The sequence below is a fragment of the Lactuca serriola genome, chromosome 4 (genome assembly GCF_051521515.1).
Source record: "Lactuca serriola cultivar US96UC23 chromosome 4, Lser_US96UC23_V15, whole genome shotgun sequence".
Classification (NCBI taxonomy): domain Eukaryota; kingdom Viridiplantae; phylum Streptophyta; class Magnoliopsida; order Asterales; family Asteraceae; genus Lactuca; species Lactuca serriola.
The window spans coordinates 41,114,080-41,139,305 of record NC_136411.1 but is presented as its reverse complement, the minus strand read 5'-3'; the positions used below and the strand labels follow the sequence as shown (position 1 = coordinate 41,139,305).

General features: G+C 35.3%; 1 protein-coding gene across 1 annotated transcript; it reads left to right on the top strand.

Moving 5' to 3' along the window:
- The first annotated feature begins 20,923 nt into the window (after positions 1-20,923).
- LOC145101376 (WD repeat-containing protein 26 homolog) lies at positions 20,924-23,659 on the top strand. The gene is made up of 5 exons (XM_079038564.1): positions 20,924-21,086; positions 21,410-22,304; positions 22,394-22,495; positions 22,605-23,231; positions 23,329-23,659. The coding sequence occupies exons 2-5, from the start codon at positions 21,510-21,512 to the stop codon at positions 23,560-23,562; spliced, it is 1,758 nt and encodes a 585-aa protein (XP_078894690.1). The 5' UTR covers positions 20,924-21,086; positions 21,410-21,509; the 3' UTR covers positions 23,563-23,659.
- Positions 23,660-25,226: the final 1,567 nt, after the last annotated feature.

Below are 25,226 nucleotides of genomic sequence, written 5' to 3'. Positions count from 1 at the left end.
AGCGGAGTATGTCCTACGTACCAAGAGAGTACACCCAACGTAATCTGATGTTGACCAAATGCGGGGCGCTGACCGCATACACGCAGCGTACCACAGGTACGCCCAGCGTACGCAGCCTAGTTCCAAAACTCCATTAAGAGCTTATTCCATTAAGCCCATTACGTATAAAACTCAGATCCAAGCCCAAAATGATGTCCTAAGCCATAAAGTTTTCAGCCTTATGACTTTGCATGACTATAAAGTGCTTAATGTCCAAAACCCTAAGCTCTTAACCCAATAAGACATCACAACTTTTGTATGGAAAGGATGGAAGGGACAAGATCATATTTTTATGGTTCATAATAGTTCCATAATGGATAAAATTCCAACTTTATCCATCACAATGGTCTCAACACACAAGATCTAATCTTTAAGTCTCAAAGGGACCCAAAAGCATATTTTTTTCAACTTAATCAATTAATTACAAGTCTCCAACCTTCATATCCGAATCAAAATGATGTTTAGATGGATAAAGTTTCCAACTTTATCCATAACAAGGTCACAAACTTTCAAGATCTAAACTTTATGCACTTAAAGTGACCAAAAGCTCATAACACCCAAAAACTAGTTAGATCTAATAATTTCATCATCTAGATTCAAACTTTATACCTCTAGAAGAAAGATCAAGGTGAACAAAGTATGTATCTACAGGCTCCAGTGCAACCAACACCTCTTCAATGAGTCCCTTATTCTCTAAGGTGCACTAAGAACACTCCAAAGCACTTAAAAACTCCTTATTTTTCCTCACGAGGCTCAATCTAAGGTTATGGTTACAAGAGAGGGTGTTGGAGAGGTTGAGGTTGAGAATGGAATGGGGCTGGGGGAGTTAAAGAGCTTAAATATGGCAAAAACCATGAAAATAGGGTGTGGGCGCTAATCGCGTATGCCCAACGTTCTCAAATTATGCCCAATGTACTAGGGATGCCCTAGTACACCCCGCGTACACGTTTTTAGGTCATAAATTGTGGTTTATACTTTGATTTTCATAAGCTATTAGAGTTCTCGGTCTAGGACCAAAAACACCATGTTTTGGTGTTATTTGGAACGAAATCACATGTGATCTTAGTTAGGCTTAATATTGTCTTGTTTGGGTTTTGGGCTGGGCCTTTGTTATTAGGTCTAGGTATATATATAGTTATTTTAGCCTTGTAAAGGGTGAGAGACGTTTTTGGGTGTTGCCATAAGCCAAGGATGAATTTTAGAGAGAAACAATAGAGAACCAAAGTGTAATCAGAATCTTATGTACCAGACTATCATCAATATAGTGTGCATTGAAGATACATCTTATGGTCTTTATTATATATCATGTTTTGCATTAATCACTAGATTGGGATTCTGCACCAATTCTTATGAATACGATTGATACGTCGCGATTTAGGATTTTACAATTGGTATCAAAGCTAAGGATTGGTATCAATCAGGTTATTGGAAAATATTAGTGGTTTTTCTTGGAGCTTATTGGTGTTTTTTTTATTTATTTTTGACAAAATTTTGCCATTGTTCTTCGTGTTCTTCACTATTTTAGCGAGTTTGATTGAATTTGGGAACAAATAATAGAAAATTTCGTGTTTTTGGCAAGTTTGGGTGTTTTTGGTCAAAAATTTGCGAAATCTAGGCGGCAACTTCGATATTCGGTCAAACCCTAGGAGATCTCGACGACAAGCTGTGATTTCGGTCATCATTTTAGGGTTTGTGCGATCTCAGTCTCGTCCTCAGTCTGTAACCTTGCGGTTCTCGGTGCGAAGGTTCTCGGTTAGGTAAATTTCAGACTTTTCGGCCTCGCTTCTCAATCAAACTTCTCGGTATTCAGGCTTCTCGGTCAAGTAGATTTTGGTTTCGCATTCTCGATCTAAAGCTTAGTTTTTTATCCGAAAGCCATGTTTTTTATCAAATAACCTCGTTTTTGGTCCTAAAGCTATGTATTTGGTCAAAAAGGCACGTATTCAGTCAAATACCCTCGTTTTTGGTCTTGAAGCTTTATTCTCGGTCTAGAAAATTTTGTTCTCGGTCAAGGTTATTCTTTGAGTTTCAAGTTTGACTTTTGAGGTTTCAAGTCAAAGGGCATTTTACTTGGCTTCACAATCAGTTCTATTTTTGGTAAATTTTTCTTTTTGGTAATGAGTTATTCAATCACCAAGGTAAGTGAAAACTCATGCTCTCAATCTTGTGAGGATAAAATAAATCATTACCATGAACAAAAGGACATATTGGTAAGAGAGGTTTTTGACCTTAAAAATGAAATCTACAACGTTAAGAAACTCAATAAACCTCTTAAAGAAAAAGTAGATGCTCGAACTAAAGACCTAAAGAGAATTAAAGAGGAATATAACATTAAATGTGAACACTACGATTATGCTAAAAAGGAAATTGCCAAATTAACTACCGAACTTGATGCATTAATAGCTAAATATAAAGATGTTGAATTGAACTTTAAGAAATTTGACGTGTTAAGTGAGGTAGTTGTGTCCATGATAAAAAAAACAGTTAAAATCTAAAGATAATCAGAATAAGGGTCTAGGGTATCACAGTGGTCCACCTCACTTCAATGATAACTATACCTCGCCCCTTGAAACCAATGAGGTAGAGATACCTGCTTAGTATTGAAACAATCCAAAAATACGGTCAAAAATTTTCGTTTTAAATCATTTAAGAAAACCATATTTGTCAAACATCATAATAACAAAACCATGAGTATCAAAATGTCATAAATCGTGTGTCTCAAAAATCTCATATCATCTATCAATTCATCAAAATCATATGTCAAATATCATAATGAATCCTCCCATGCTAAAAGTTGTGGTGTATGCCATGTAGTCATCCCGAGCTCTTCCATTGCTAGTGGAAGTACCTGAAACCAAAACTAAAAACTGTAAGCAGGAAGCTTAGTGAGTATCCCTAACTACCACATATCACATAAACATATCTTGGGCCTCGCCCCTGCTACATCGAGTCAGGCTCGACATCGGCTTTCTCGGCATCGGGCCCCGCCCGACATCGAATACATCTCGGAATACATGTGAACACAATCAAATAATACACATAACCTAAGCATATATCATCAGCATTTAAACATTCCTCGGACCCCACCCGACACCAGACTATAGTCCGGAAACATACTAACATTCCTCGGGACCGCCCCGACATCGGACCGAAGTTCGGAAACATACAAGTACAAACACATGCAAGGATCACAAAGACATCAGGCATACAAGCATCCCTCGGGACCGCCCTGACATCGGGTCGAAATCCGGAAAACCATATAACCCTACATCGGGCCCCGCCCGACATCGGACCGTAGTCCGGAAGTACTACTAACTAAACGGGTCGACCTTGGTGCCTTAGACCCGTTCCTACTGGAGGAAACCTCACCTCGTATGCTAGCTATGAAATCTTGTGTGAGGATTATCCGATGGCTGCTCCAACGACTCCCCGGCTATCAATTCCACAATAACACTTAATCAAAATCTGATAATCCTTCTTAGGGTAAAATGACCATTTTACCCCTAGTCAAAGTCAACGTCAAGGTCAACTCCCTGTCGACTCAACTCGTCGAGTTACCTCCTAACTCGACGAATTCCCATACTACTCAGACTCATTATCAACCGCCTCAACTCATCGAGTTCCTTTCTGGACTCGCCGAGGTCCCCTGTCTGTTTGGGATATCTTAATGGATTAAGCCCCTACACTTCAAATCCAAGCTTCACACTTCAGAAAAACCCTTACAATGCCCTTTTAATGGTAAAGTTTCTAACCTTACCCATTAGTACCCCTTCTTAAAGGGTTTAGCTCAAACCCTAATTCCTTGGGACCTAGAACTTGATCCTTTTGCCATCCTTACACCCAAATAAAGCTCACAATCTCAGATCTACACCCCTAACACTAAATGGACACGTAAAGTTCCCACCTTTTCCACATGCATGACCTTTTGGGGATAAAAAAGCCAATATGACACTCTAAGGCTTGCATGGGGGCTCCAATGGCATAAAGTTTGCACCTTAATTTATGTCATATCAGCCCCTCTAGGTCCTAGATTTCGAAGAATACCCACTTGGTTCGATCATTCTCCAAAAAATATCAATCTTGGATAAAAAAACCCATATAAAGATGGACATAAAGAGATCTAATGAACTAATAGCCAAGATAGAAACTTGATTACCAGAAAATGTAGCAAATGGCGTGTAGTTTCTGGATCTACTCTTCCCTTCTTGATCCCTCGAACTTCTTCTTCTTCCACAAGCTTCGAAAGTACACAAATATCACTAAAAATGGCTCACACCCACAAATAACACTCTAGGGTTTCGTGGATTAGGGTTTGGGACAGGGAGGCTGGAAATGAGGCCAAGGGGGTGGGGGTTAAGGAGCTTAAATAAGGTGCAAAACCCCGAAATTAAGGTTTCACTCTAGTCGATCTACTCAATGAATCAAGGGCTCTTGACTCGTTGTGTAGGTTGCTTAAACTCCGCACATAATCTACCCTCTACTCGACGAGTAAGGGCCATCAACTCATCGACTTACCCTTCCAAAATAAATAAATTAATGAGTTAAATTGATATTAGGAACCAGGCATTACAAGTATGGTCACCCCCTGTACCAGCTTCAGTTACGACTGAACAATCCGAACCAACTAAGAGTATTGAGATGAGCGATACTAATGCTTCTAGTTCATGTGCAGGCAAGGTAGTGGAAGATGAGAACAAGGATAACATAAATAATTCTAGTTCTGTTAGTTTTGTTGATTGTCTAACAAGTTTCTCTTTAAACTCTGAATTGGTTGCTTCTGTTACTTCTAATAAGCCTAATGTTGGTAAATACTGATGGGTTTTAGTCATAAGACATCCTATGTGCTCATACAAACCCTAAAGCTTGGATCTAGGTTTCTCTATTGTACATACTTTGAATCCAAGACTTTGAACCCTAATTCTAGCATATGGAAATCAGAATTCACATGTAAATAGGTTTAAGAACATACCTTGATTGTTATATAGCAATAACAATCTAATTCCTCCTTGAATTGACCTTGGAAAGCAGAGAGTCACAAGTATCACTCCTCTAATGGCTTACAAACACCATAAGCAAGTGGAGAAGGTATAAAGAGAGAGGAGGGAGGTTAGAATTTGTCTCTAAGACTTCTTGGGAAGGGATACCCGAATTCATGAGCCAAGGGGTGTTTATATAGGTGTAGAGATAGGGTTTCAGTCATTATCCTTATCCAGTTGCTTATCCATTAAGCAACTCATAAGATAATCCTTGAATCCTTATCATACTCGAATTCTAAGAGATTTACACCTCAAATTCGTTCACCATATATATAAGATAATCCTTACCTTATTTTGTAACTATCACATAATTACAATTCAGCCCCTCTAGTTTAATTAATTACATTTGATCACAAAACTAATTCTTAATTAATTATTGACCAATATTAATTAAACAAATATGATTTCTCCTTTAATATATTATTCTTATAACATATTAATAAATCATATTATCCTCTCTCTCTTTATCTATTTCTCCAATCAAGTTGCTTTGGTGAAGGCAACCCAAAAGGACCATGCACCATCGGGTCAAGTACATACCAAAATAGTTATGGACTTAGACACTAATCCAACAGTCTCCCACTTGGATAAGTCTAATAACTATTATGCGTATGACTTCAGATCCCGATCTGCAATCGTAGCTTTCCAAAGCCGCTGTCAACTCTGATCATATCAAATACGCGTGTCCTTAGATAAGGGATCATATATTCCTCCATTCTAGATATCATATGAGATATGATTTCAAATCATTCTCTTTGTACTATATCTCGATTTCCGATTTATGACGACTGACTAATTGAACAAATCAAATTAGCCCTAGCCCAGCCGAGCATTTACGTTTGTCATCACTAAACCATCGAGGGGCCCAAAGATATCGCTTTTATTCTACTTTGAATAAAAGGAACGGATAAACTTTGATACAATGCTCGCTTGCACTCACGCACCGAATCACACACAACAATATGTTTTATAACACCAAGTTACTAGTGCGTTTACATATTATCAATGTGTAACCGATTTGCAAGATACAACTCACACATCTCGGTTTCAAGAATATAAGATGTTATCGTCTCACCAATCACTCGTGATACAATTCATGGAGTGATCCAAGTGAGCGTGGGTTTAATCCAATGCTCAAATCATATTCATAAGCACTCATGAATGTTGCAGCAAACATTTGCTTATGTCTAATGCTCTTTAGACAATCCACACACCAATTCACAACAGTCTTCATTCATATCTACTTCCAACATATGAACAACTGTGACCCGTTCGAATAATTCGATTATTCTTAATAAACTCAATTATTCTGGAAGTCAAAACATGCAAAGTGAAACACAAGAATAATACTAATCCCATATGGCCTCAAACCTTTGAGTATAAATAAAACACCTTTTATTTATCACCATATCGATTACTCATTATTTGTCGTTTCGGGTAATCAACTTCTTACTTGAATTACAACACTTGTCCCATGCTCCTATCATGCACACAATGTTTTCCTATGGTCCTTACTTTGTGAAATAGATCAATTTGAACACATTTCCAATCATTCTCATTTCACAACTCCAAATCCGTTTTTCATAAGTCAAAGAATATCAAATTCTTGTTACTTATAGAATATGCTAGATTCTAACATTCTATGCAACTATCCTTTCGTAATATTACTGCACCAAAGTCACAAATACTATTGCCAATGATATTACAAAGTCCTCTATCGGAGATTGTTACAAGACAATTCCATAGACGTGATGTCTCTCACTCAAAGTACATTCTTTGAACATCCTTTTGCATAGAAGTTTCTAATCTAGTCATAGATTTCTCAATATTCAATTCCCAATATGGACACACTTTCATATGTTCCATATGACAACTCATTCTTAATAGAATCTTATCTATTCGTAATGATGTCGATATGGTCCATCCAATATGGACACATTTCCATATTTTCCATATTATACTTCCAACTACTCACAAGCGACCAATCCTCGTCGAACTTTGGGTTGTCCTTTGATAGTTGTTTAATTGTTTTAGTCAAAACCAATTCTAGTCCCTTTTCCTTCTAAATGCGCTCGACATTTGGAAAATTTTAGAATGGTCAAACATTAAAGCATTTGCAATCGATCCTATACCCTAAGCGTATGGGACACGACGCATAATGTTTTATTTGCTATGTTCTCAAAATTCGAATTGTGAAGAGGGATGCCGTAATCATAATCGAAATTTTAAGAACACACTATGTACCTTTGACTAAATTTTATTAACATTCCACAACCTAAGCCTTTAGATTTGAAATGAAGCATAATATTCTCTCCCTTAATTATAGCAAAACAACTCTTCAACTATTGCGACTTTGCAAAGTATGACTCATGTTTTCTATAATTAATATTGCTAACCTTGCAATACTTTCCTTAATAATCATACAATCATAACATTTATGCTCCCACTATCATGATGATTATTATAAAACATAACACTTATGCTCCCACTAGCTTCGACATGTATTCATAAACATCTTAACTTTCAGAAAGACAATACTTATTGAATTTCTTAAGTTCATGTTTCTAATACTTAGTGCTTTGATAATCCTTTATCAATGCTTCTTGAACTTATACACCTTTGCCTTCGATAGTTCATATGTGTGTCTAAACAATTAAGACTAATTGCCAAACCTCACAATTCAAATTATGGAAAGGGACGCCGTAACCATAATTGAATTCGAGAATGCAATTTTACAATCACTATCTTCTTAAAATATGTCTTAGTGAAAGCATTTCCTCACAATCATTTTCATGAAGGAGGAAATCTTATGACACTTAGATTTAAATGGTGTATATGTTCCTATCCATGTGAATTTGTCAAAAACAAAGTTTACGACGAATTCAAACTCATATGGATCGAACTTTCTTAATCTTGATTTCTTGCCTTATGGTAGCACAGCTGCCCACCACGTCTTCCAAGTAGTTAAGCAGCTCACCTTTTCCTATCAATGTACTTTCCATTGATCAAGGTCCTTGCCTTTTATGCATTCATATGAGAACTCATAGGACTCACATGTATAATTAACTCGATTGGATTGGCACAGAATCAAAATAATGTCAACACGATAGGTTGTAAACCTCAACTCGTGTGCTAGTGATGATCGATAAGGTTTATTTGATTTGTTCTTGAAACCTTTCAAGACAGTTAAGACTCCCACTGACTCCTTGACATATAAGGTTCTCTTGTCAATAACCATTTCTTGACAAACAAATATTCAAGAGTTAGTGTAGCTTTTATCAAAACACTTCATAAATTGGTCCTAGTTGGTCTTTGTCTTATCCAAGACATCACAACTTTCCACATTTAATGAAAATTACAAACCTTCTTAATACCTTTTCATTCAATGCCACAATCTTAACTTTAAGACTTGTTTTTTTTTTGGAACGAAGTATGATTGACTTTTTGATTTAACCATTTCTTCAATTCTTGATTCCTCTTCTCAAACATACAATTGTACTAAGACTTACTTAGAGGATCAATTGAGATATGGTTCTTAATCATTAAGACCTATCATAAAGCATAAAAGGTACTCTCCCTTCTTCTTAGAATGGAGAAACTTTTATCTTTCTGCCTACTTGATTCTTTTTATTCGTTCTGCTATTGATTTAAACATTTTCAATCAATTCAGAATTACAATTAATCTTATAAGCATAATCATATTTACTAAATCTTTAGTAAATCATGTCGAATATCTCGTTACTCTTGTGGTGGACTTTGATCAACACACAACTTTGTGTACTCGATCTCCTAGTCCTTCACTTGACACTTTGTCAATGAATTAGTCTAATTTCCAAATACGAAATTTCTCATTCATCGTGCATCCAAGTTGCATGATTCCAAATTTCTGTCCAATTGAAACTTGGGCGATGAGAAAACTCTCCCTATTTGGTAAATTCTTGACTTTTCCATAAACACCATAAATAAGAATCATATCCATTTGTTGTAGAAATCTGCAAACACCAATTTTCATAACGATTTCATTGCAAGGAAATAAATAAATAAATAAGTCAAACAAAAATTTATTTTATTTATAAAAGCAGCGGAAAACATTTGTCCTTACAATGCAAAATCCATTGAAAACTATGTATTTCAAAAGAAAATTTTCTAACAACTCTATCATAACTATCTAAGCTCAAAATCTAATCTTCAAGTCCATGCGATCAAGATCCATTCCTTGTGATTAGATTAATCTTGCTCTTTCACCAAGCTTCATTTCTTTTCACCGATCCTGTAAAACATTCAAATGCAATCTTATTACATTATGTATTAAGAATTAATGAATAGGAACTTAATGGAGTTAGATAGTGGATTTTACCTGAAGCGCAGCCATACTCTTTGACTCTCCCAGCTTCTGGACTCTTCAGGCTCTTTAGGCAGACTTGTATCCAACGCCCTCTCTTTTGGCAGCAAACGCAGGTCGGTTCTCCTAGAACGTCCTCGGAAGCATGGTCGGTTGACTTTCCCAACAAATACGCTCCATTGCTTCGCCAAATCATTTCTGATTCAGCAGCAATGAGCATGTAAGTTAGGTCAATGAGGTTGTCGTCATGATTCATCATATAATACTTTCTTTTGAACTCATTATATGATTCAGGAAGTGACTGCAAAACCCAATTCACAGCCAACTCATCTGGGAATGACACACCCAACATTATCAACCTATCAATGTGTGATTTCATTCCTAGAACGTGGGCACACACGGGTTTACCATCTTCATGTTTCATTTCCAATAGGGCTTTAGTGATATTGAACCTTTCAATTCTTCGATCTTGTGGGTTGGGGAGAACAATAGGAGGAGGAGGAGGAAGTGAAGCATGATTTCTTGTTCCTCGATTGAATCGTGGAATACCATCTTCATGTGGAATACTTGTTCCACGGGATTTGGGAAGACCATAGTTGTCGAACTTTGACATCTACAAAACGGGAGAAAACAAAAACAAATTCAAGTTAGTTGATTGATTGAGTCCTTAGTAAATCACCCAAATAAGATACTAAGGCTAGGACCCAACACAATATTCTACAACTCGGGAGAGGGATGCCGTAACCCTAATTGCAGAATATTTGAAGGTAAGTGAATGACGATTCACTAATTTCCACCATGGAAAACGAAAAAGAAATTTAAGTTTTAAATCTATGAAAATTCCTAGATCCTTTGAGATACATTGAACTTTCAATGGCATGTTTATATCTCGATATGCCCCTCTCGTTTGTGACTGGGATGCCGAGGATCACAAAGCGGGTGTGAATAACCATGCAAACTACATGGTGCCCTCACATGTTACGGTCACCTATTCGATGTGCCGGTAAACCACACACGCTCCACCGAACTATGACAAACATTGAGTCACCCTTTGCTACCTTTGCTTAGAACCATTTAGTGTGCCGGTAAACCACACACGCTCCACTAACGTTTTCGCAAGGGCACAAAGTGTAATTTCATGGAATTGCATCAATTCACTTTTGCCTAAGTAACTAAGATTGGGAATTTTGAAAAACATTTAGTTACTTTTATAATTTATTATACTTATAATGGAAGGTTTCGTCCTATCCTACCCGTTCGGCTAACGACTCTCCACTAGTCAAGAGTGCGGTGGGTAAGAGTGGATACCCATTCAATCGCCATTTTATAGGCAATTTCCTTAAACACCCCTTATAGACCAGCTTCGTGAATGAGGCCTACTAACGGTAAGACTGACTTTTACTCATACATATATATATAATGTTAGACTTTTAATGTTATATATAGTATAGGGTGTATTTTATAACTTTTAAAATACTATGTGGTTAACTTTAACAATTACACTTTTAATCTATTAAATGGTTAACCTAAACTTTTATGGATTTATTAAACCTCTTTTAATTATACACCTTAAATAATTAATAAAACCATAAGGGTGTGATTTGAACCTTTTCAAAACTTCTTAGAGTTTTAGAATTTAACATTCCTAATTAAACTTTTAATCAACTTTTAAATTCCAAAACTTGAGGGCAAGTTTTGAAACATTTCAACACATTAGGGTTTAGAATTTAAATATGCATCAAAATTAAACTATTTAATCAAAATTTAAATTCCAAAACTTGAGGGCAAGTTTTGAAACCTTTTTTTCAAAACATTAGGGTTTCAACTATTTAAATTTCAAAACAACAAAACTTTTGGGGTTCAAATTTAAACTATAAAACCTAAAGGGCCAAATATGAAACTTTTCACAACAACAAGGATCAAATAACAAATAATTCAAATTAACATTTAATCACATAATTATCCATATTTGATTTATTTAATGATTTCTTGCAAAACAATTTATCAATTTACTCAAAATAATTAATCAATTATCTTATAAGGAAACAATTATCTTATTAATTGATAAATATCTTCAATTAGATTAAAATTATAGTCAAATATATCATATAATCGGATTAATATTAATCTAACATGATAAGGTAATTATCCCAATGCAAAAACAGCAAGAAATCCCGAGATAAGCACTGTCTGACGCACCGACTCGCCGAGTCACCCTCTGGTACTCGCCGAGTAGGGCTGACTCGCCGAGTCCAAGAGTGACTCGCCGAGTCCAAGAGTGACTCGCCGAGTCAGGTCGAACAGTGAGGCCAAAACACGATTTTCAGTTACATCAAGCATCAATACAATAGAAACCAATCATGGCTCTGATACCACTGATGGGTTTTAGTCATAAGACATCCTATGTGCTCATACAAACCCTAAAGCTTGGATCTAGGTTTCTCTATTGTACATACTTTGAATCCAAGACTTTGAACCCTAATTCTAGCATATGGAAATTAGAATTCACATGTAAATAGGTTTAAGAACATACCTTGATTGTTATATAGCAATAACAATCTAATTCCTCCTTGAATTGACCTTGGAAAGCAGAGAGTCACAAGTGTCACTCCTCTAATGGCTTACAAACACCATAAGCAAGTGGAGAAGGTATAAAGAGAGAGGAGGGAGGTTAGAATTCGTCTCTAAGACTTCTTGGGAAGGGATACCCGAATTCATGAGCCAAGGGGTGTTTATATAGGTGTAGAGATAGGGTTTCAGTCATTATCCTTATCCAGTTGCTTATCCATTAAGCAACTCATAAGATAATCCTTGAATCCTTATCATACTCGAATTCTAAGAGATTTACACCTCAAATTCGTTCACCATATATATAAGATAATCCTTACCTTATTTTGTAACTATCACATAATTACAATTCAGCCCCTCTAGTTTAATTAATTACATTTGATCACAAAACTAATTCTTAATTAATTATTGACCAATATTAATTAAACAAATATGATTTCTCCTTTAATATATTATTCTTATAACATATTAATAAATCATATTATCCTCTCTCTCTTTATCTATTTCTCCAATCAAGTTGCTTTGGTGAAGGCAACCCAAAAGGACCATGCACCATCGGGTCAAGTACATACCAAAATAGTTATGGACTTAGACACTAATCCAACAAATACAGGCCACCAAAACAAGCAAAACAGAATGCTTGTTGTAAGTGTGCTTGTGGGAACAATCAGAGACAAGACATGGGCACGATACTAGGGACAAGCAGAACAACTTCCACATGAAGAAACATACATGTTTCCACTGTGGAACACCTGGACACATTGTCAAAAATTGTCCAAATCATGTATATGTTCCCTATTATGCACAAGGTAGGCAGAACGTATCAAGATGAAGATCTTTCAAAAGAAATTCCTCAAGGTCACATTCCAGTGATGGTGATTGGAATGCTAAAAGGGACAAGTGTTGTGGTGTTGATTATGATGACATGTGCGGAATTAGAAAGGTCTAGTGAATCATCATGTAAAATCAAGAACACAAGGGGTAAATAAATCTTTGTAAGCTCTTATTAGATCTAGAAAGATTATACAAATGGGTTTGTATACAATTTCTCTCTCTAGTCTAACACTCCAAAATGGACTCTTACATAATGGGAGTCACTCACTTCCTATTTATAGGAAAAGACTCAACCCATTTACACATACAAAGAGGAAAGCCTAAAACATTACATCCAAGCATGACTTTGCACCCTAACATTCTCCCCCTCAAATTTAGGATTGAATGTCCGACTTTAATCTCCAACGAGCTAGCGCGATCAAGACCAAACTCCCCCTCGAAGTAACACTGGTCTTCAAATCCGCAAATGAATATGCGACAAACCCGAGAAGCTTCGAATACCCATCATTCTCCCCCTTTTTATAATCAAAAAATGATTATAAAACCCACTAAGGATGAGAAGCGCCTGGGGAATAGTCTTCACGATACTCCCCCTTGATGTGTACCAAAAATGAATCACCAAAAATCTTGCACGGAAAAACAATCACGAAAAAGCCACAAAATTTCCAATTTATGAAAAAATTTGACTTTTTGGGTGAAAGTTGCAAGATTTTTCAAAATCCGGGTAGATATTGTCACTTTCTGAAACTTGCAGGGACCCGTTGCGCCAAAAACAGCCAAATATGCGAAACTCTAGCCCATTTGCGAAACCGGGCATAAAGCATAAATTCGCACAAACTACAGGGACCAGAACTGAAAATTCTTCATTTCTCAGCATTATCTCCCCATTTTCGAATTTGGGTATAAACTGCCAACTGTTCAAAACTATGGGTGCTACTTTCGAAAATTTGTCCACTTGTCTTCAAAAATGTCGAAATTTGACCAGTTATGCCATTTCTTCGAACCTACAGGGACCAATTTCGAAAGATATTTGTTTTCTTCTCCAATTCATTACACAGAGACTACACAGAGACTAACGCTTCATATACTTTGACTTCCAAATCAAATGATATATTGAACACATTTAAGAACCCAATTTTGACCTTCTTTATTTTGACTTTCGTTCATTTGATGACAAACAACAAATCGACAACTTTTCAGAGAAATTTTAGATCAAACATGCTATTCGAACTGTTCTTCATCGATGTTCATCATGTTCTTGACTTTTCGATTCCAGATGTGAAATCGACTTAAACTTCAAAACAATCAACTCCAAAACAAACATACAAGATCGTTCAGTTTCATTCTCGAATCTATCATATCCAAAAAATCCCTATCGATTTCGAACAATCAACAATCAAATATCGATATTCAAATATTGATTTCCATCCACTCATGTTGACTTCCAAATCTAGTCGATTATCCAGAAGCAAATCGGTTCGACGTCAATACTCAAACAATCGACACTTTCGTTTTCAAATCAACCTCAATCGAATCCAAAATCGTGAATAATCAACCTCAAATGTTCCTATCTCAAAGCATCGACTAACAAAATCAATCAAAAATCTTCATCAGCGATAATACTCTAAACAATTTCACTGCCTTCGTTACTCATTATCAGACTTCAATCTTTCCTGATGCCAAGTCGATGTCAATCATATCAAATGAATACACTTGTCGATGTCCAGTTGTAATCGATCTTAATCTCCATACTTTCGATTCCAATTTGTTCGAGTACATACTCCTTTTTAGTGTGATCGAGAATATTGACTCAAAAATTCAATAACAAATGAAATGTTCGATCATTAGTTTGGGTTAGAAATCCAACTTGAGTGAACAGTGATAAAATTGGATTGGGCTTATGATTTAATCAAAACAAAATTAATGTTTGTTTTGGGCTTGATCTAAAAAAAAATAATTAGATCAATCAACGGGGTTGAAACGAATTTGATCCAATGAGACAAATCGATCAAAAATGAAAAACATAAATCACAAATCGAAATCATGGATGTTTTGGAATCCATTTGAGAATTTGAGATACCTTTTTGACGAATCGATTTCCGTTTGCAACGATCGATTCAAATTTAGACGATCTTGGTTCTTTAGTTGGAACGAGAAAATCTCCAATTTGAACATTGTACCACCCATTATGCGAGATGTACAGCTCGTTCTTCGTGGTCTTTGTGTTCTTTAACGATCCAAGAACAACTTCAAAAGAACCACCAACACTTTTGGGTTTTGACTTCAAATTCAATGCAACCTTTGGAGATTGTTGCTTTGGAACCCAAATTTGTTTCACGGATTTCGGCTTCACAACATTTGACGATTTTTGTGAGTAAATCCGCTTGTTTTTGCGATTGATCTTCTTCTTCTTTTTCTTTATCATCTTTTTGCATCTTGAAGACTTGACTCCATGAACAAACCCACTTTCAACAACATGAACATTTTGAGTTTGAATCAAATCTTTTGGAGTTTGATAGTTGTGATTTTCTTGGATCACCGGCTTCCGATAAGGAATCATTCCTTCAAACGAATCACAAGAACACAAAATATCATCAGTTTGAACTCCAATTGAGCAAAAAACTTTTTCATCTTGAGAATCAACTTGAACTCCTTTTTCTTTAACATCAAGAGCATCACATTGAACTCCATTATCAAGAACTTCAAGAAACTTAAGAGCATGAAGATCATTTGAGTTTTCAATTAGAGAAATATATTTCTTATTGAACAAATCTCTTTCTTCTCCTTCCTCTTGATTTCTACTACGGACTAATATGGACAAGGCAATTTTATTCAACCATGAAATCTTATAAATTGGTTCAAATACCAAGCTTCCATGATCATCCTTCATACCTCCATAAGAAACCAAATTACCCCATGAAATCAATTTGCTTAACACCAACCCATAAAATTGATCTTCATTGACTTTGTATTTGACATCTTCAACGATCACAATCCAAGAATCATATGGCAAATCCACCATGATTACAAGAACTTGAAAATTTCTAGAGAGAGAAAGTGATTTTGAATGGGTTTTCTAGAGAGATAAAGTGATACAAACAAGTATTCCAGAGAGAGAAAGTCGAATTATGGATCAAATCAAGGAAAAATTCGATTTCTAGAACACAAAACACTCTCAAAACACAAAGATCAATAAGAACATGAAGAATCACCAAATCAAGAAAGCCATCAAGGATCAATTCTTGATCAAATCAAGAACACCCGCTCTGATACCAATTGTTGTGGTGTTGATTATGATGACATGTGCGGAATTAGAAAGATCTAGTGAATCATCATGTAAAATCAAGAACAGAAGGAGTAAATAAATCTTTGTAAGCTCTTATTAGATCTAGAAAGATTATACAAATGGGTTTGTATACAATTTCTCTCTCTAGTCTAACACTCCAAAATGGACTCTTACATAATGGGAGTCACTCACTTCCTATTTATAGGAAAAGACTCAACCCATTTACACATACAAAGAGGAAAGCCTAAAACATTACATCCAAGCATAACTTTGCACCCTAACAACAATAATAAATCTCTCAAGGACAATAAGGGCCTATCGGACAAGAAGTATGATTCAAGAGATGGTTTAGCCAAATCGAAATCGGTGAGGTCGAATTCATCTCAAGGATCGTCTTCTAGCTCACACTTGAGATTCAGGTCTAAATCAAAAGGTAGTTCCAATTCAAAATCAAGTGTTGGAGCACCCATTAGGTTAAAAATTAAAAGGCCAAAACCTAATTACCAATGGGTTCCCAAAGGTCACATTAAAACTCGTCCAAAAATCCTATAACTTCTTTGTGTTTATTATCTGATAAACAGGATATGTCATGGGAAAGAGTATCTTTTGTAGATGGTGATGGTAAATCTATTTTCAAAATGGATTGGGTTCCAAAAAGCAACTAATCCCGCACTCAGTGTCAGAGCAGTTATGGAGGAATATCATCAGACTTCGGTTTGTTGATAGTGACTGTTCCAGGCACAAGACATGAGACATCTCTCAACCGCACGACATTCAGAACTTTAATTGAGGGTGTGTGTCCATTGCGGGACAGAATAATGAAAGGATAACAAATGGGGATCGTACTTAATGGATTGATGAATCTTGAGTTTGTTAATGTCATTCCGGAATTGAAACACGGTTGAGGATGAATACGTTGTTATCTTTGCGTGTTGTTCTCAAATCATCTAGATGCAACTGCAATTATTGAATTACGATTTGAGTTTTCTTCTTGATACTTCTGAGTTTTTTCTTAAAATGATTCGTTTTGAAGACAATTTTTTAAATTTGCACATTTATTTTATTTTCTTTCTTCCCTATGCATAAATTAAGGAGGAGAAATCAAAAATACATAAAAAATCATAAAAAAAAAACAAAAATATGTTTTATTTCGTAAGTTTTTTTGGGAAGTGATATGAAGTTTAGTGTTAAAGGGCAATCTGAAATTCGTGTAATGCACTGAAACTAAATTGTTTAGACTCTGTGTTCAATGTGTTGGTAGGCACGAAGGATTCAAAATGAAAGGACTAGTCATTGTTGATATATGAAAGGACTAACTCATCTCGACTTAGATAGTTACATTTGGATTGACCATACGATGCTTGGATAGATTGGGCAGTGAGATAAGCAGGGGAGCCTGCGAGATACATTAAAGTTAATGATCATTTTAGAACTATGGCTCAATACTTCTTCGACGTACGAACTCATGTCCTTAATTCTGGTGCTGATAGGGTGACTAGGGGGTTCTGATAAAGTAAGTCGGTGTGAAATTGTTTTTCTTTCTTATCTTGTATGCCAGTCATATGTTTCCCTATTTGTGTGATTGGAAGAGATCTGACCTGGGATGCAACATATGCACTATATTTCTAAGCTTATCTCTATCTATCTATGTCAGTCATATGTTGTCCCCTTTGCGTGATCGGAAGATCCGACATGGGACACAACATATGCACCTTTCCGTTTCTCTAACCCTCTATCTATGTTAGTCATATGTTGTCCCCTTTGCGTGATTGGAAGAGATCCGACATGGGATACAACATACACATCTCTATATCTATCTTCTCTTTCAAATAATTGAACACTCACCCAAAGTAAAGAGCTCTTTGGAATTTCTTGATTGCTAGGGTATGTCGTGAACTGGGGAACACGTTCTAGTGAGCTTAAAATTGAATTGGTTCATTATTAAAGGTTGTCTGTAGATCTCGCTGCTGAACTTAAGTAGACAACAATATCCTTGGTCGTCGTCAGCAAAATGATCTATTTAGGATATAATCACAATGTCTTGTCATTTATAATCCGTCCAACTCGTCAATATCCTTTGTGTTTAAGTGGGCCACAATATTGGTGATTGACCAGAGCGAAACATGCATGTGTGTGCTGATAAACGATATTGAATTGCTTGACAACATTAATCCCAAAAAATTTTAAATTTAGTTATTATTTTTGTTTTTGATAAATTTGTTCATATTTTTCCTCTATGCACAAATTTAGAAAATATGAACAAATTTAGGGGGAGAATTAAAAAAATCATAAAATTTAAAAAAATCCAAAAATATGTTTATTTCTGTTTTTATTTATTTTTTTTTGAAAAATCAAAAATCCAAAAATATTTTTTTTAGTGTATTTTTTAATTTTTATTTTATTTCTTAGTTATTTCTATCGTGTGCTAAGTTTATTTTTACTTTTATTTTCAAAGTTTCGCTTGTCTTAAAAAGCGACTTCAAAAAGAAGAAGAGACTCATGGAGACTATATCAGAATTTTCCGAGCAAGAAGAAGAAACTCGCTAAGGTCCAAGTTAACTTGTTTAACTTGAAAAATTGTATTCAAATATTTGATATAGGATATACAGGGGCTAACATCAAAAAGGCCATGCGTAGTTCTCCGATATTCAACAAATTGCAGTGCATTCCTCCGTGTTCACACAGATACTACGAGTAGTCTCCTTCTGAGCCAAGGTTGGGTCCTTAAACAACTGTGGTGAGAAGGGTTTTTATGACTTTGTGATCCACAAGGACTTTTTAGTCAGGGTTACTCTTCAAGACGCATCCGTGATAGTTAAAGAACATTCATTCGAAGGAACTAGAAGTGAAGATTATTCTGCAACTCACAATATTTCAGCCTCAGAAGCAAGGTGAATTTGTATTTGAAGTTATGTGACGAATTTCATTGAAGCCTCCCCAATCAATTTGATGTTATCTATAAACCTGCTGAAGCGATCCAGAAGAATTGGTCTCTCTGTAATTATTTTCTTTGAAGTGTTTCAAAGCTGAAAGTGCTGATTTTCATGAACCTTTACAAGAAGCCTCTACACCCAATGTGTGTTCAATGCCAAATATTTGAAGGAAGTCCAACTATTCAAGATATAGTCATTCATGTAGAAATTCATATGTTCATCTTGAATTTGTGAATAAATCGAAGATAAAAGTTGAAGTCAAGGACAAAGAGGAGATTGAAGAGAAAAGAAAGCTATAAACCAAGGGGAGATTGTTAGGTCATAAACTGTGATTTATACTTTGCTTTTCATAAGCTATTAGAGTTCTCGGTCTAGGACCGAAAACACCATGTTTTGGTGTTGTTTGGACCGAAATCACATGTGATTTCAGTTAGGCTTAATGTTGTCTTGTTTGGGTTTTAGGCTGGGCCTTTGTTAGTAGGTCTAGGTGTATATATATATATATATATATATATATATATATATATATATATATATATATATATATATATATATAGTTATTTTAGCCTTGTAAAGGGTGAGAGACGTTTTTGGGTGTTGCCATAAGCCAATGACGAATTTTAGAGAGAAACAAGAGAGAACCGGAGTGTAATTAGAATCTTATCTACCAGACTATCATCAATATAGTGTGCATTGAAGATTCATATTGTGTTCTTTATTCCATATCATGTTTTGCATTAATCACTAGGTTGAGATTCCACACCAATTCTAGTGAATCCGATTGATACGTCGCAATTTGGGGTTTTACACACGTTGAGTACGCCCTGCGTACGCGGCTCAACCCCAAAATTGCCCTAACTTCAAACAGTCATACTTTCTTCGTTCCAACTCTGTTTTTGACAATCTTTATTTCCACGGAAAGGTATTGAAGAGCTCTACAATATTATCTAAATATATCGAACTAAAAACTTATTGAACAAAAATCCGTATTTCATGCAAGAACCCGACCTATGACTTTTCTTGTTTTACATTTGACTCCAAAACACAATTCAAAAGTTTTGATCTCATAACCATCATTACCTCCTTCCAAAAGGTCTACACATCATCTCCTTAAGGCCCAAATTTTTTACACAATCGACTTCCGATCTACAGACCTGAATCACAGAATGATCCTGAACAGGGTGTTATAGATATATGTCGGGATGGTGAAAGGGACAAACGGGAAACAAGTGAAGATGTCAAATTGATGAAAGATTGGAGGTTCAAGTTTTGATTCCCATGTCGATTTCATCCATGTAGCTTTATGGCTTGATAACTACATGGACATGAAAGGTGGAAAGGGGAAGGGTGGGGGTGGGGTCCCATAAACTATTATAAGGAATATAAAAAATCTAGAAGAATTCGATAAATAAATAATCACTCTACATTAGATATAGACGAAAAAAAAGATATGTAAACTACAAATTTAGTTTCTAAGAGAAATATTATTAATAGATAAAATATTAAAATAGATAATTAATGGATTTAATATGTCACTATTTTATATGAATAAGAAGATGTAAAATAAAAACATATATATGATAGATATTTAATTTTCTTCTAAGAAATATAGTATTATGATTTATCATATATATTGTAAAAGTTAATATTTTCGGTTTATAACAATTTAGTTAAATAATAATCATAGAATCATGTGAGATAATTTTTTATTTGTCTCCATAATTAGTTTTCTTACAACTAATTGTAACCCCAAATAATCAAACAAATTAAGATGATGTTTAAAATTCCAAACACCATAGCCCATTCCTTTAAACACTCTAAATACAATAATCATTTCCACAGGAATTAGCAAATACAGTAATTCAATTTGTATTATATTCTCATGAATTTTGTGAAATTGGTTTAGCCCAATGGTTGTCTGTGCCTTGGCCTATGAGCCTAGAACCTCCCCCATGAAACCAGACTCAAATGTGGAAATCCCAATTCTAATCCTCAATCGTCGGTTTACAACTGCAGCGACGACAAGGGTTTTCTTCTCTCATCGATAGGTATAGATCCTCGCCCTCTCTTGATTTCTCTTTTCTTACCCCCTCTTTTATTTACCTAACTTGCAATTACAAAAACCTAGATCTCGTTTGTATTTAATATGTTTTATTCCAACGTGAATTTGTTGATATATATGCGTGTGTATTGTCTCTTGATTGAAATTCCTGGTACTTTCCGTTTTTGGAGTGTTCTTAAAGTCGATCATCATTATAGTAAGTTTATTGTACTAACTTCTAAATATGAATGTGATACATCTCCATGTGTAGGTTGTAAAGAGTTTTATGATCGATCAACCTTTAACTTATTGTTCATGAAATGTTTGCAGTTGGAACACATTTGGAAGTTTGATTAGAGACTTCATTTGAAACCAGCATAGAACATACTACATTCTTATTGTGGTCATATATGGGCTGATTGCACGTTTCATGGGAGGTGCATCGGATGAAGAACCACCCTCAAAACGTGTGAAAGCATCCTCTACAGATCACAGAGGTCTTTCAAACGGAAAATTACCAAAAGAACCTTCAAGCTTCTCATTCAGTGCTTCAATGGCTCGACCCTTAGCCTTGCAAGATGATGATGAAGTAATTGGCTCAAAGGGAGTTAAAAAAGTGGAGTTTGTTCGAATTATAACAGAAGCATTGTATTCTCTTGGGTATAGTAAAACAGGAGCTTATCTTGAACAAGAATCAGGAATATCTTTTCATTCATCTACAGTTACTGTATTCATCCAACAAATTCTTGATGGAAGTTGGGATGAAAGTTTAACCTCTTTGCATAAAATTGGAATAGTGGATGAAACTATAATTAAACTGGCATGCTTCATAATATTACAACAAAAGTTTTTTGAACTTCTTGATGGAGAAAAGACAATGGATGCTTTGAAGACACTGAGAACTGAGATAGCACCACTTTCAATAAACAACATTAGAGTCCGTGAGCTTTCTTCCCTCATTTTATCCCCTTCACCTAGAATCATAGATGGAATATCTGGTTTAGAGTTGACCAAGTCAAAGCCTCGGTCAGAGTTACTTGAGGATTTACAAAAGCTATTTCCTCCAAATGTGATGATACCAGAAAGAAGATTGTTACAGTTAGTAGAACAAGCACTTGACTTGCAACGTGACTCTTGTTTGTTTCATAACTCTTTGGTTGGTGAAACTTCATTGTTCATTGATCATCGTTGTGGAAGAGATAAGATTCCTTCACAAACAGTTCAGGTTAGGGTATTTATGTCTTTTCCATTTCAAGTAATCTTACATGTAATTTAAATAATCAAAGATAATAAAGCTTCGTGATATTATTATAGATTCTGCAAGAACACAATGATGACGTCTGGTACTTACAATATTCCAAAAACGGAAAATACTTAGCCTCATCATCCAGTGATCATTCTGCAATTATTTGGGAGGTGACATTTTTTTTTCTCTTCCCTTAACATTTATAATCTCTTTTGATTACACTTTCTTACTTTTATTTAACTACACTTTCTTCACTCTCTTTTTCTATGATCCTTAAAGGTCAATCCAGATGGCAGAGTCTCATTAAAGCATAAATTAATTGGGCACCAAAAACCCGTATCATGTGTTTCATGGAGCCCAAATGATGATCAAATCCTGACATGTGGTTTAGAGGAAGTTGTAAGGCGTTGGGATGTTTCCTCTGGTGAATGCCTTGAAGTCTATGAGAAGGGTATTATCGGAACAATATCTTGTTGTTGGTCTCCAGATGGGAAATCAGTTATCTCAGGATTAACAGATAAAACCATAATAATGTGGGATTTGGATGGAAAAGAGATGGAATGTTTCAAGGGACAAAAAACTCTCAGGATTTCAGATCTACAAATGACTAATGAACGAAAATTGATTACCATTTCGAAGGAAAACTCAATACTTATTCTTGATATAGAATCAGGAGATGAAAGATGTATAAAAGAGGATCAATCCATAGTTTCTTTCACGTTATCAGGAGACAATAAGTTCTTGCTTGTTAGTCTTGCAAATGAAGAGTTACATCTCTGGAGTATCGAGGGCCATTTTCGACTTATTTCAAAGTACAGGGGTTATAAACGTTCTCGCTTCATTGTTAGAGGCTGCTTTGGTGGATTTCAGCAAGCATTTATTGCCAGTGGCAGTGAAGATTCACAAGTATATTTTGACATTTTTGTTAATATGTTATATATATAAGTACATTGGCATTATGAGTAAAGAAATATAAAGCATGTTGGTGTGTGTGTGTGTGTAGGTTTATATATGGCACAGAGGATCAGGGGAGCTCATAGAAACATTGGGTGGACATTCGGGTGCTGTAAACTGTGTGAGTTGGAATCCATCAAACCCACATATCATGGCATCAGCTAGTGATGATCGTACAATAAGGATTTGGGGATTAAATCATCATCATCATCATCATCATCATCATCATGCTTCTGACACAAACTCTAAAACTTGCATTCATTATTGCAATGGATCGAGTTAAAAACACTATAATAATAATAATAATACATTTGTTGTTTCCTTTCCTTATGAACTAGATATTTCTATATTTATAATCACAATTTGAAATGCTCACTTTATTGCTTGATTCGTTTGATTGCCTTTGTAAAAGATCTAAAAACAAATTCGATGCATAAACATGTGAAAAGAACGAAAGATTCGACGAAAGAATTTACAAATATGGTTGATGTATGAACATGTTTAAGCGAATGGACCGATTTCGTGGAGCCATGGGTCTATGTTTGTTTCAATCTGTAAATCGTTGGATGAATAATTGGTGTGGTCAAAGTGGGTTGACCAACTTGAATCTTCGAAGACTGGGATGTAATCTTGATTGTTGGTGGTGGTGGTGGTGGTGTGTTGGTTGTTATGGGGGTGTTGATTTTTATGTTTGATTTGTAATCCATGGATTCCGGTGTCTAGTGGTGGTGGAAAGATGGTGGGAGGGATGGATGATTCCGGTGAGCCATTGTTTCCGGTGAGTTCTTGAACGAGGGTTTTGAAGGTTGATGAGTGAGTGATGTAAACCTTGGGCTTCAAGCTGCTGAGTTGTTGTTGTTGGTGGTGGTGGTGGTGGTGGTTCTTGGAGATCTTGACGGAGGCTTTGCTCATTCTTTTTGTTTGGAAAGATTGTGATGGACTGCTTCTTGTTCTTGTTTCCAACGAAGATGTGTGAAGGTGAAATGTGGAAATGATATGAAGGTTGGTCATGTAGACATAATGACAAAATATAAGATATTAGAGATCGTTAACTTTAAAGACATGGTTAGATAACAATTATAAATTAAAAACTATTAGTAATTAGTTTTTGATTATTCATAACTTTCTTTGGTGAAGAACTTCGACAATTACACAAGCTGTTCTCGTTCTTTTTGAACAAGCAACCATTTTTTTGTTTTTTTATTTTTATTTTTATTTTAAATGACTCAACAAGATCGTGAGAGAAACTACTAGCCAAAGCTAAAAACAAAGTTCAAGACATTGCATAAGTTTTTAAGTCAATCTATCCAACTAATCTTTCCTCATCGATGCATCTGTAAATAAGATATTATTAGATAGCATCCAAAGAATCCAAAGAATTACCTTCTCATTGATTTAGTTATAAAATTTATGAATTTTGTAGAATGCAATGCATTTATATTGTTAAATTTGTAATAAAACAAAACTTTTACGTAAAAATATGAAATACTAAATGTTGTACTTGTGAAAATAATGTTTATTAAAACTAGAGGGATGACCCTTGCTTCGCAAGGGGTGGATTGATGCAGATGAACCATCGGGGATCCTATATCCTCAATCCACATTATTTGTTACAATGGATGAAAGTCTAATTTTTCCCTTGACAGATTATAGTCAAGGAACTTAGAAGATGCAAAAAGAAAATCTAAACCCGGATAGTGATGCATGTAGTATAATTAACATAACATTATATGTTTTGAAGCAATAGAAAGCCAATGAGATGATCAATACAACAAGTTGAAACAGATTAGTTAATTTGTTAAAAATAGTCATTTTGGACATCAACATGTAAATGAAAAATGACCCGCAGTTTAGTCAAAATCTGCACAGATCAATCCATTCGAGTTCATCTTCATTCTCCTCTTCACTTTAAACATAAAAGTACTTAACATGGGAACATGAAATAAA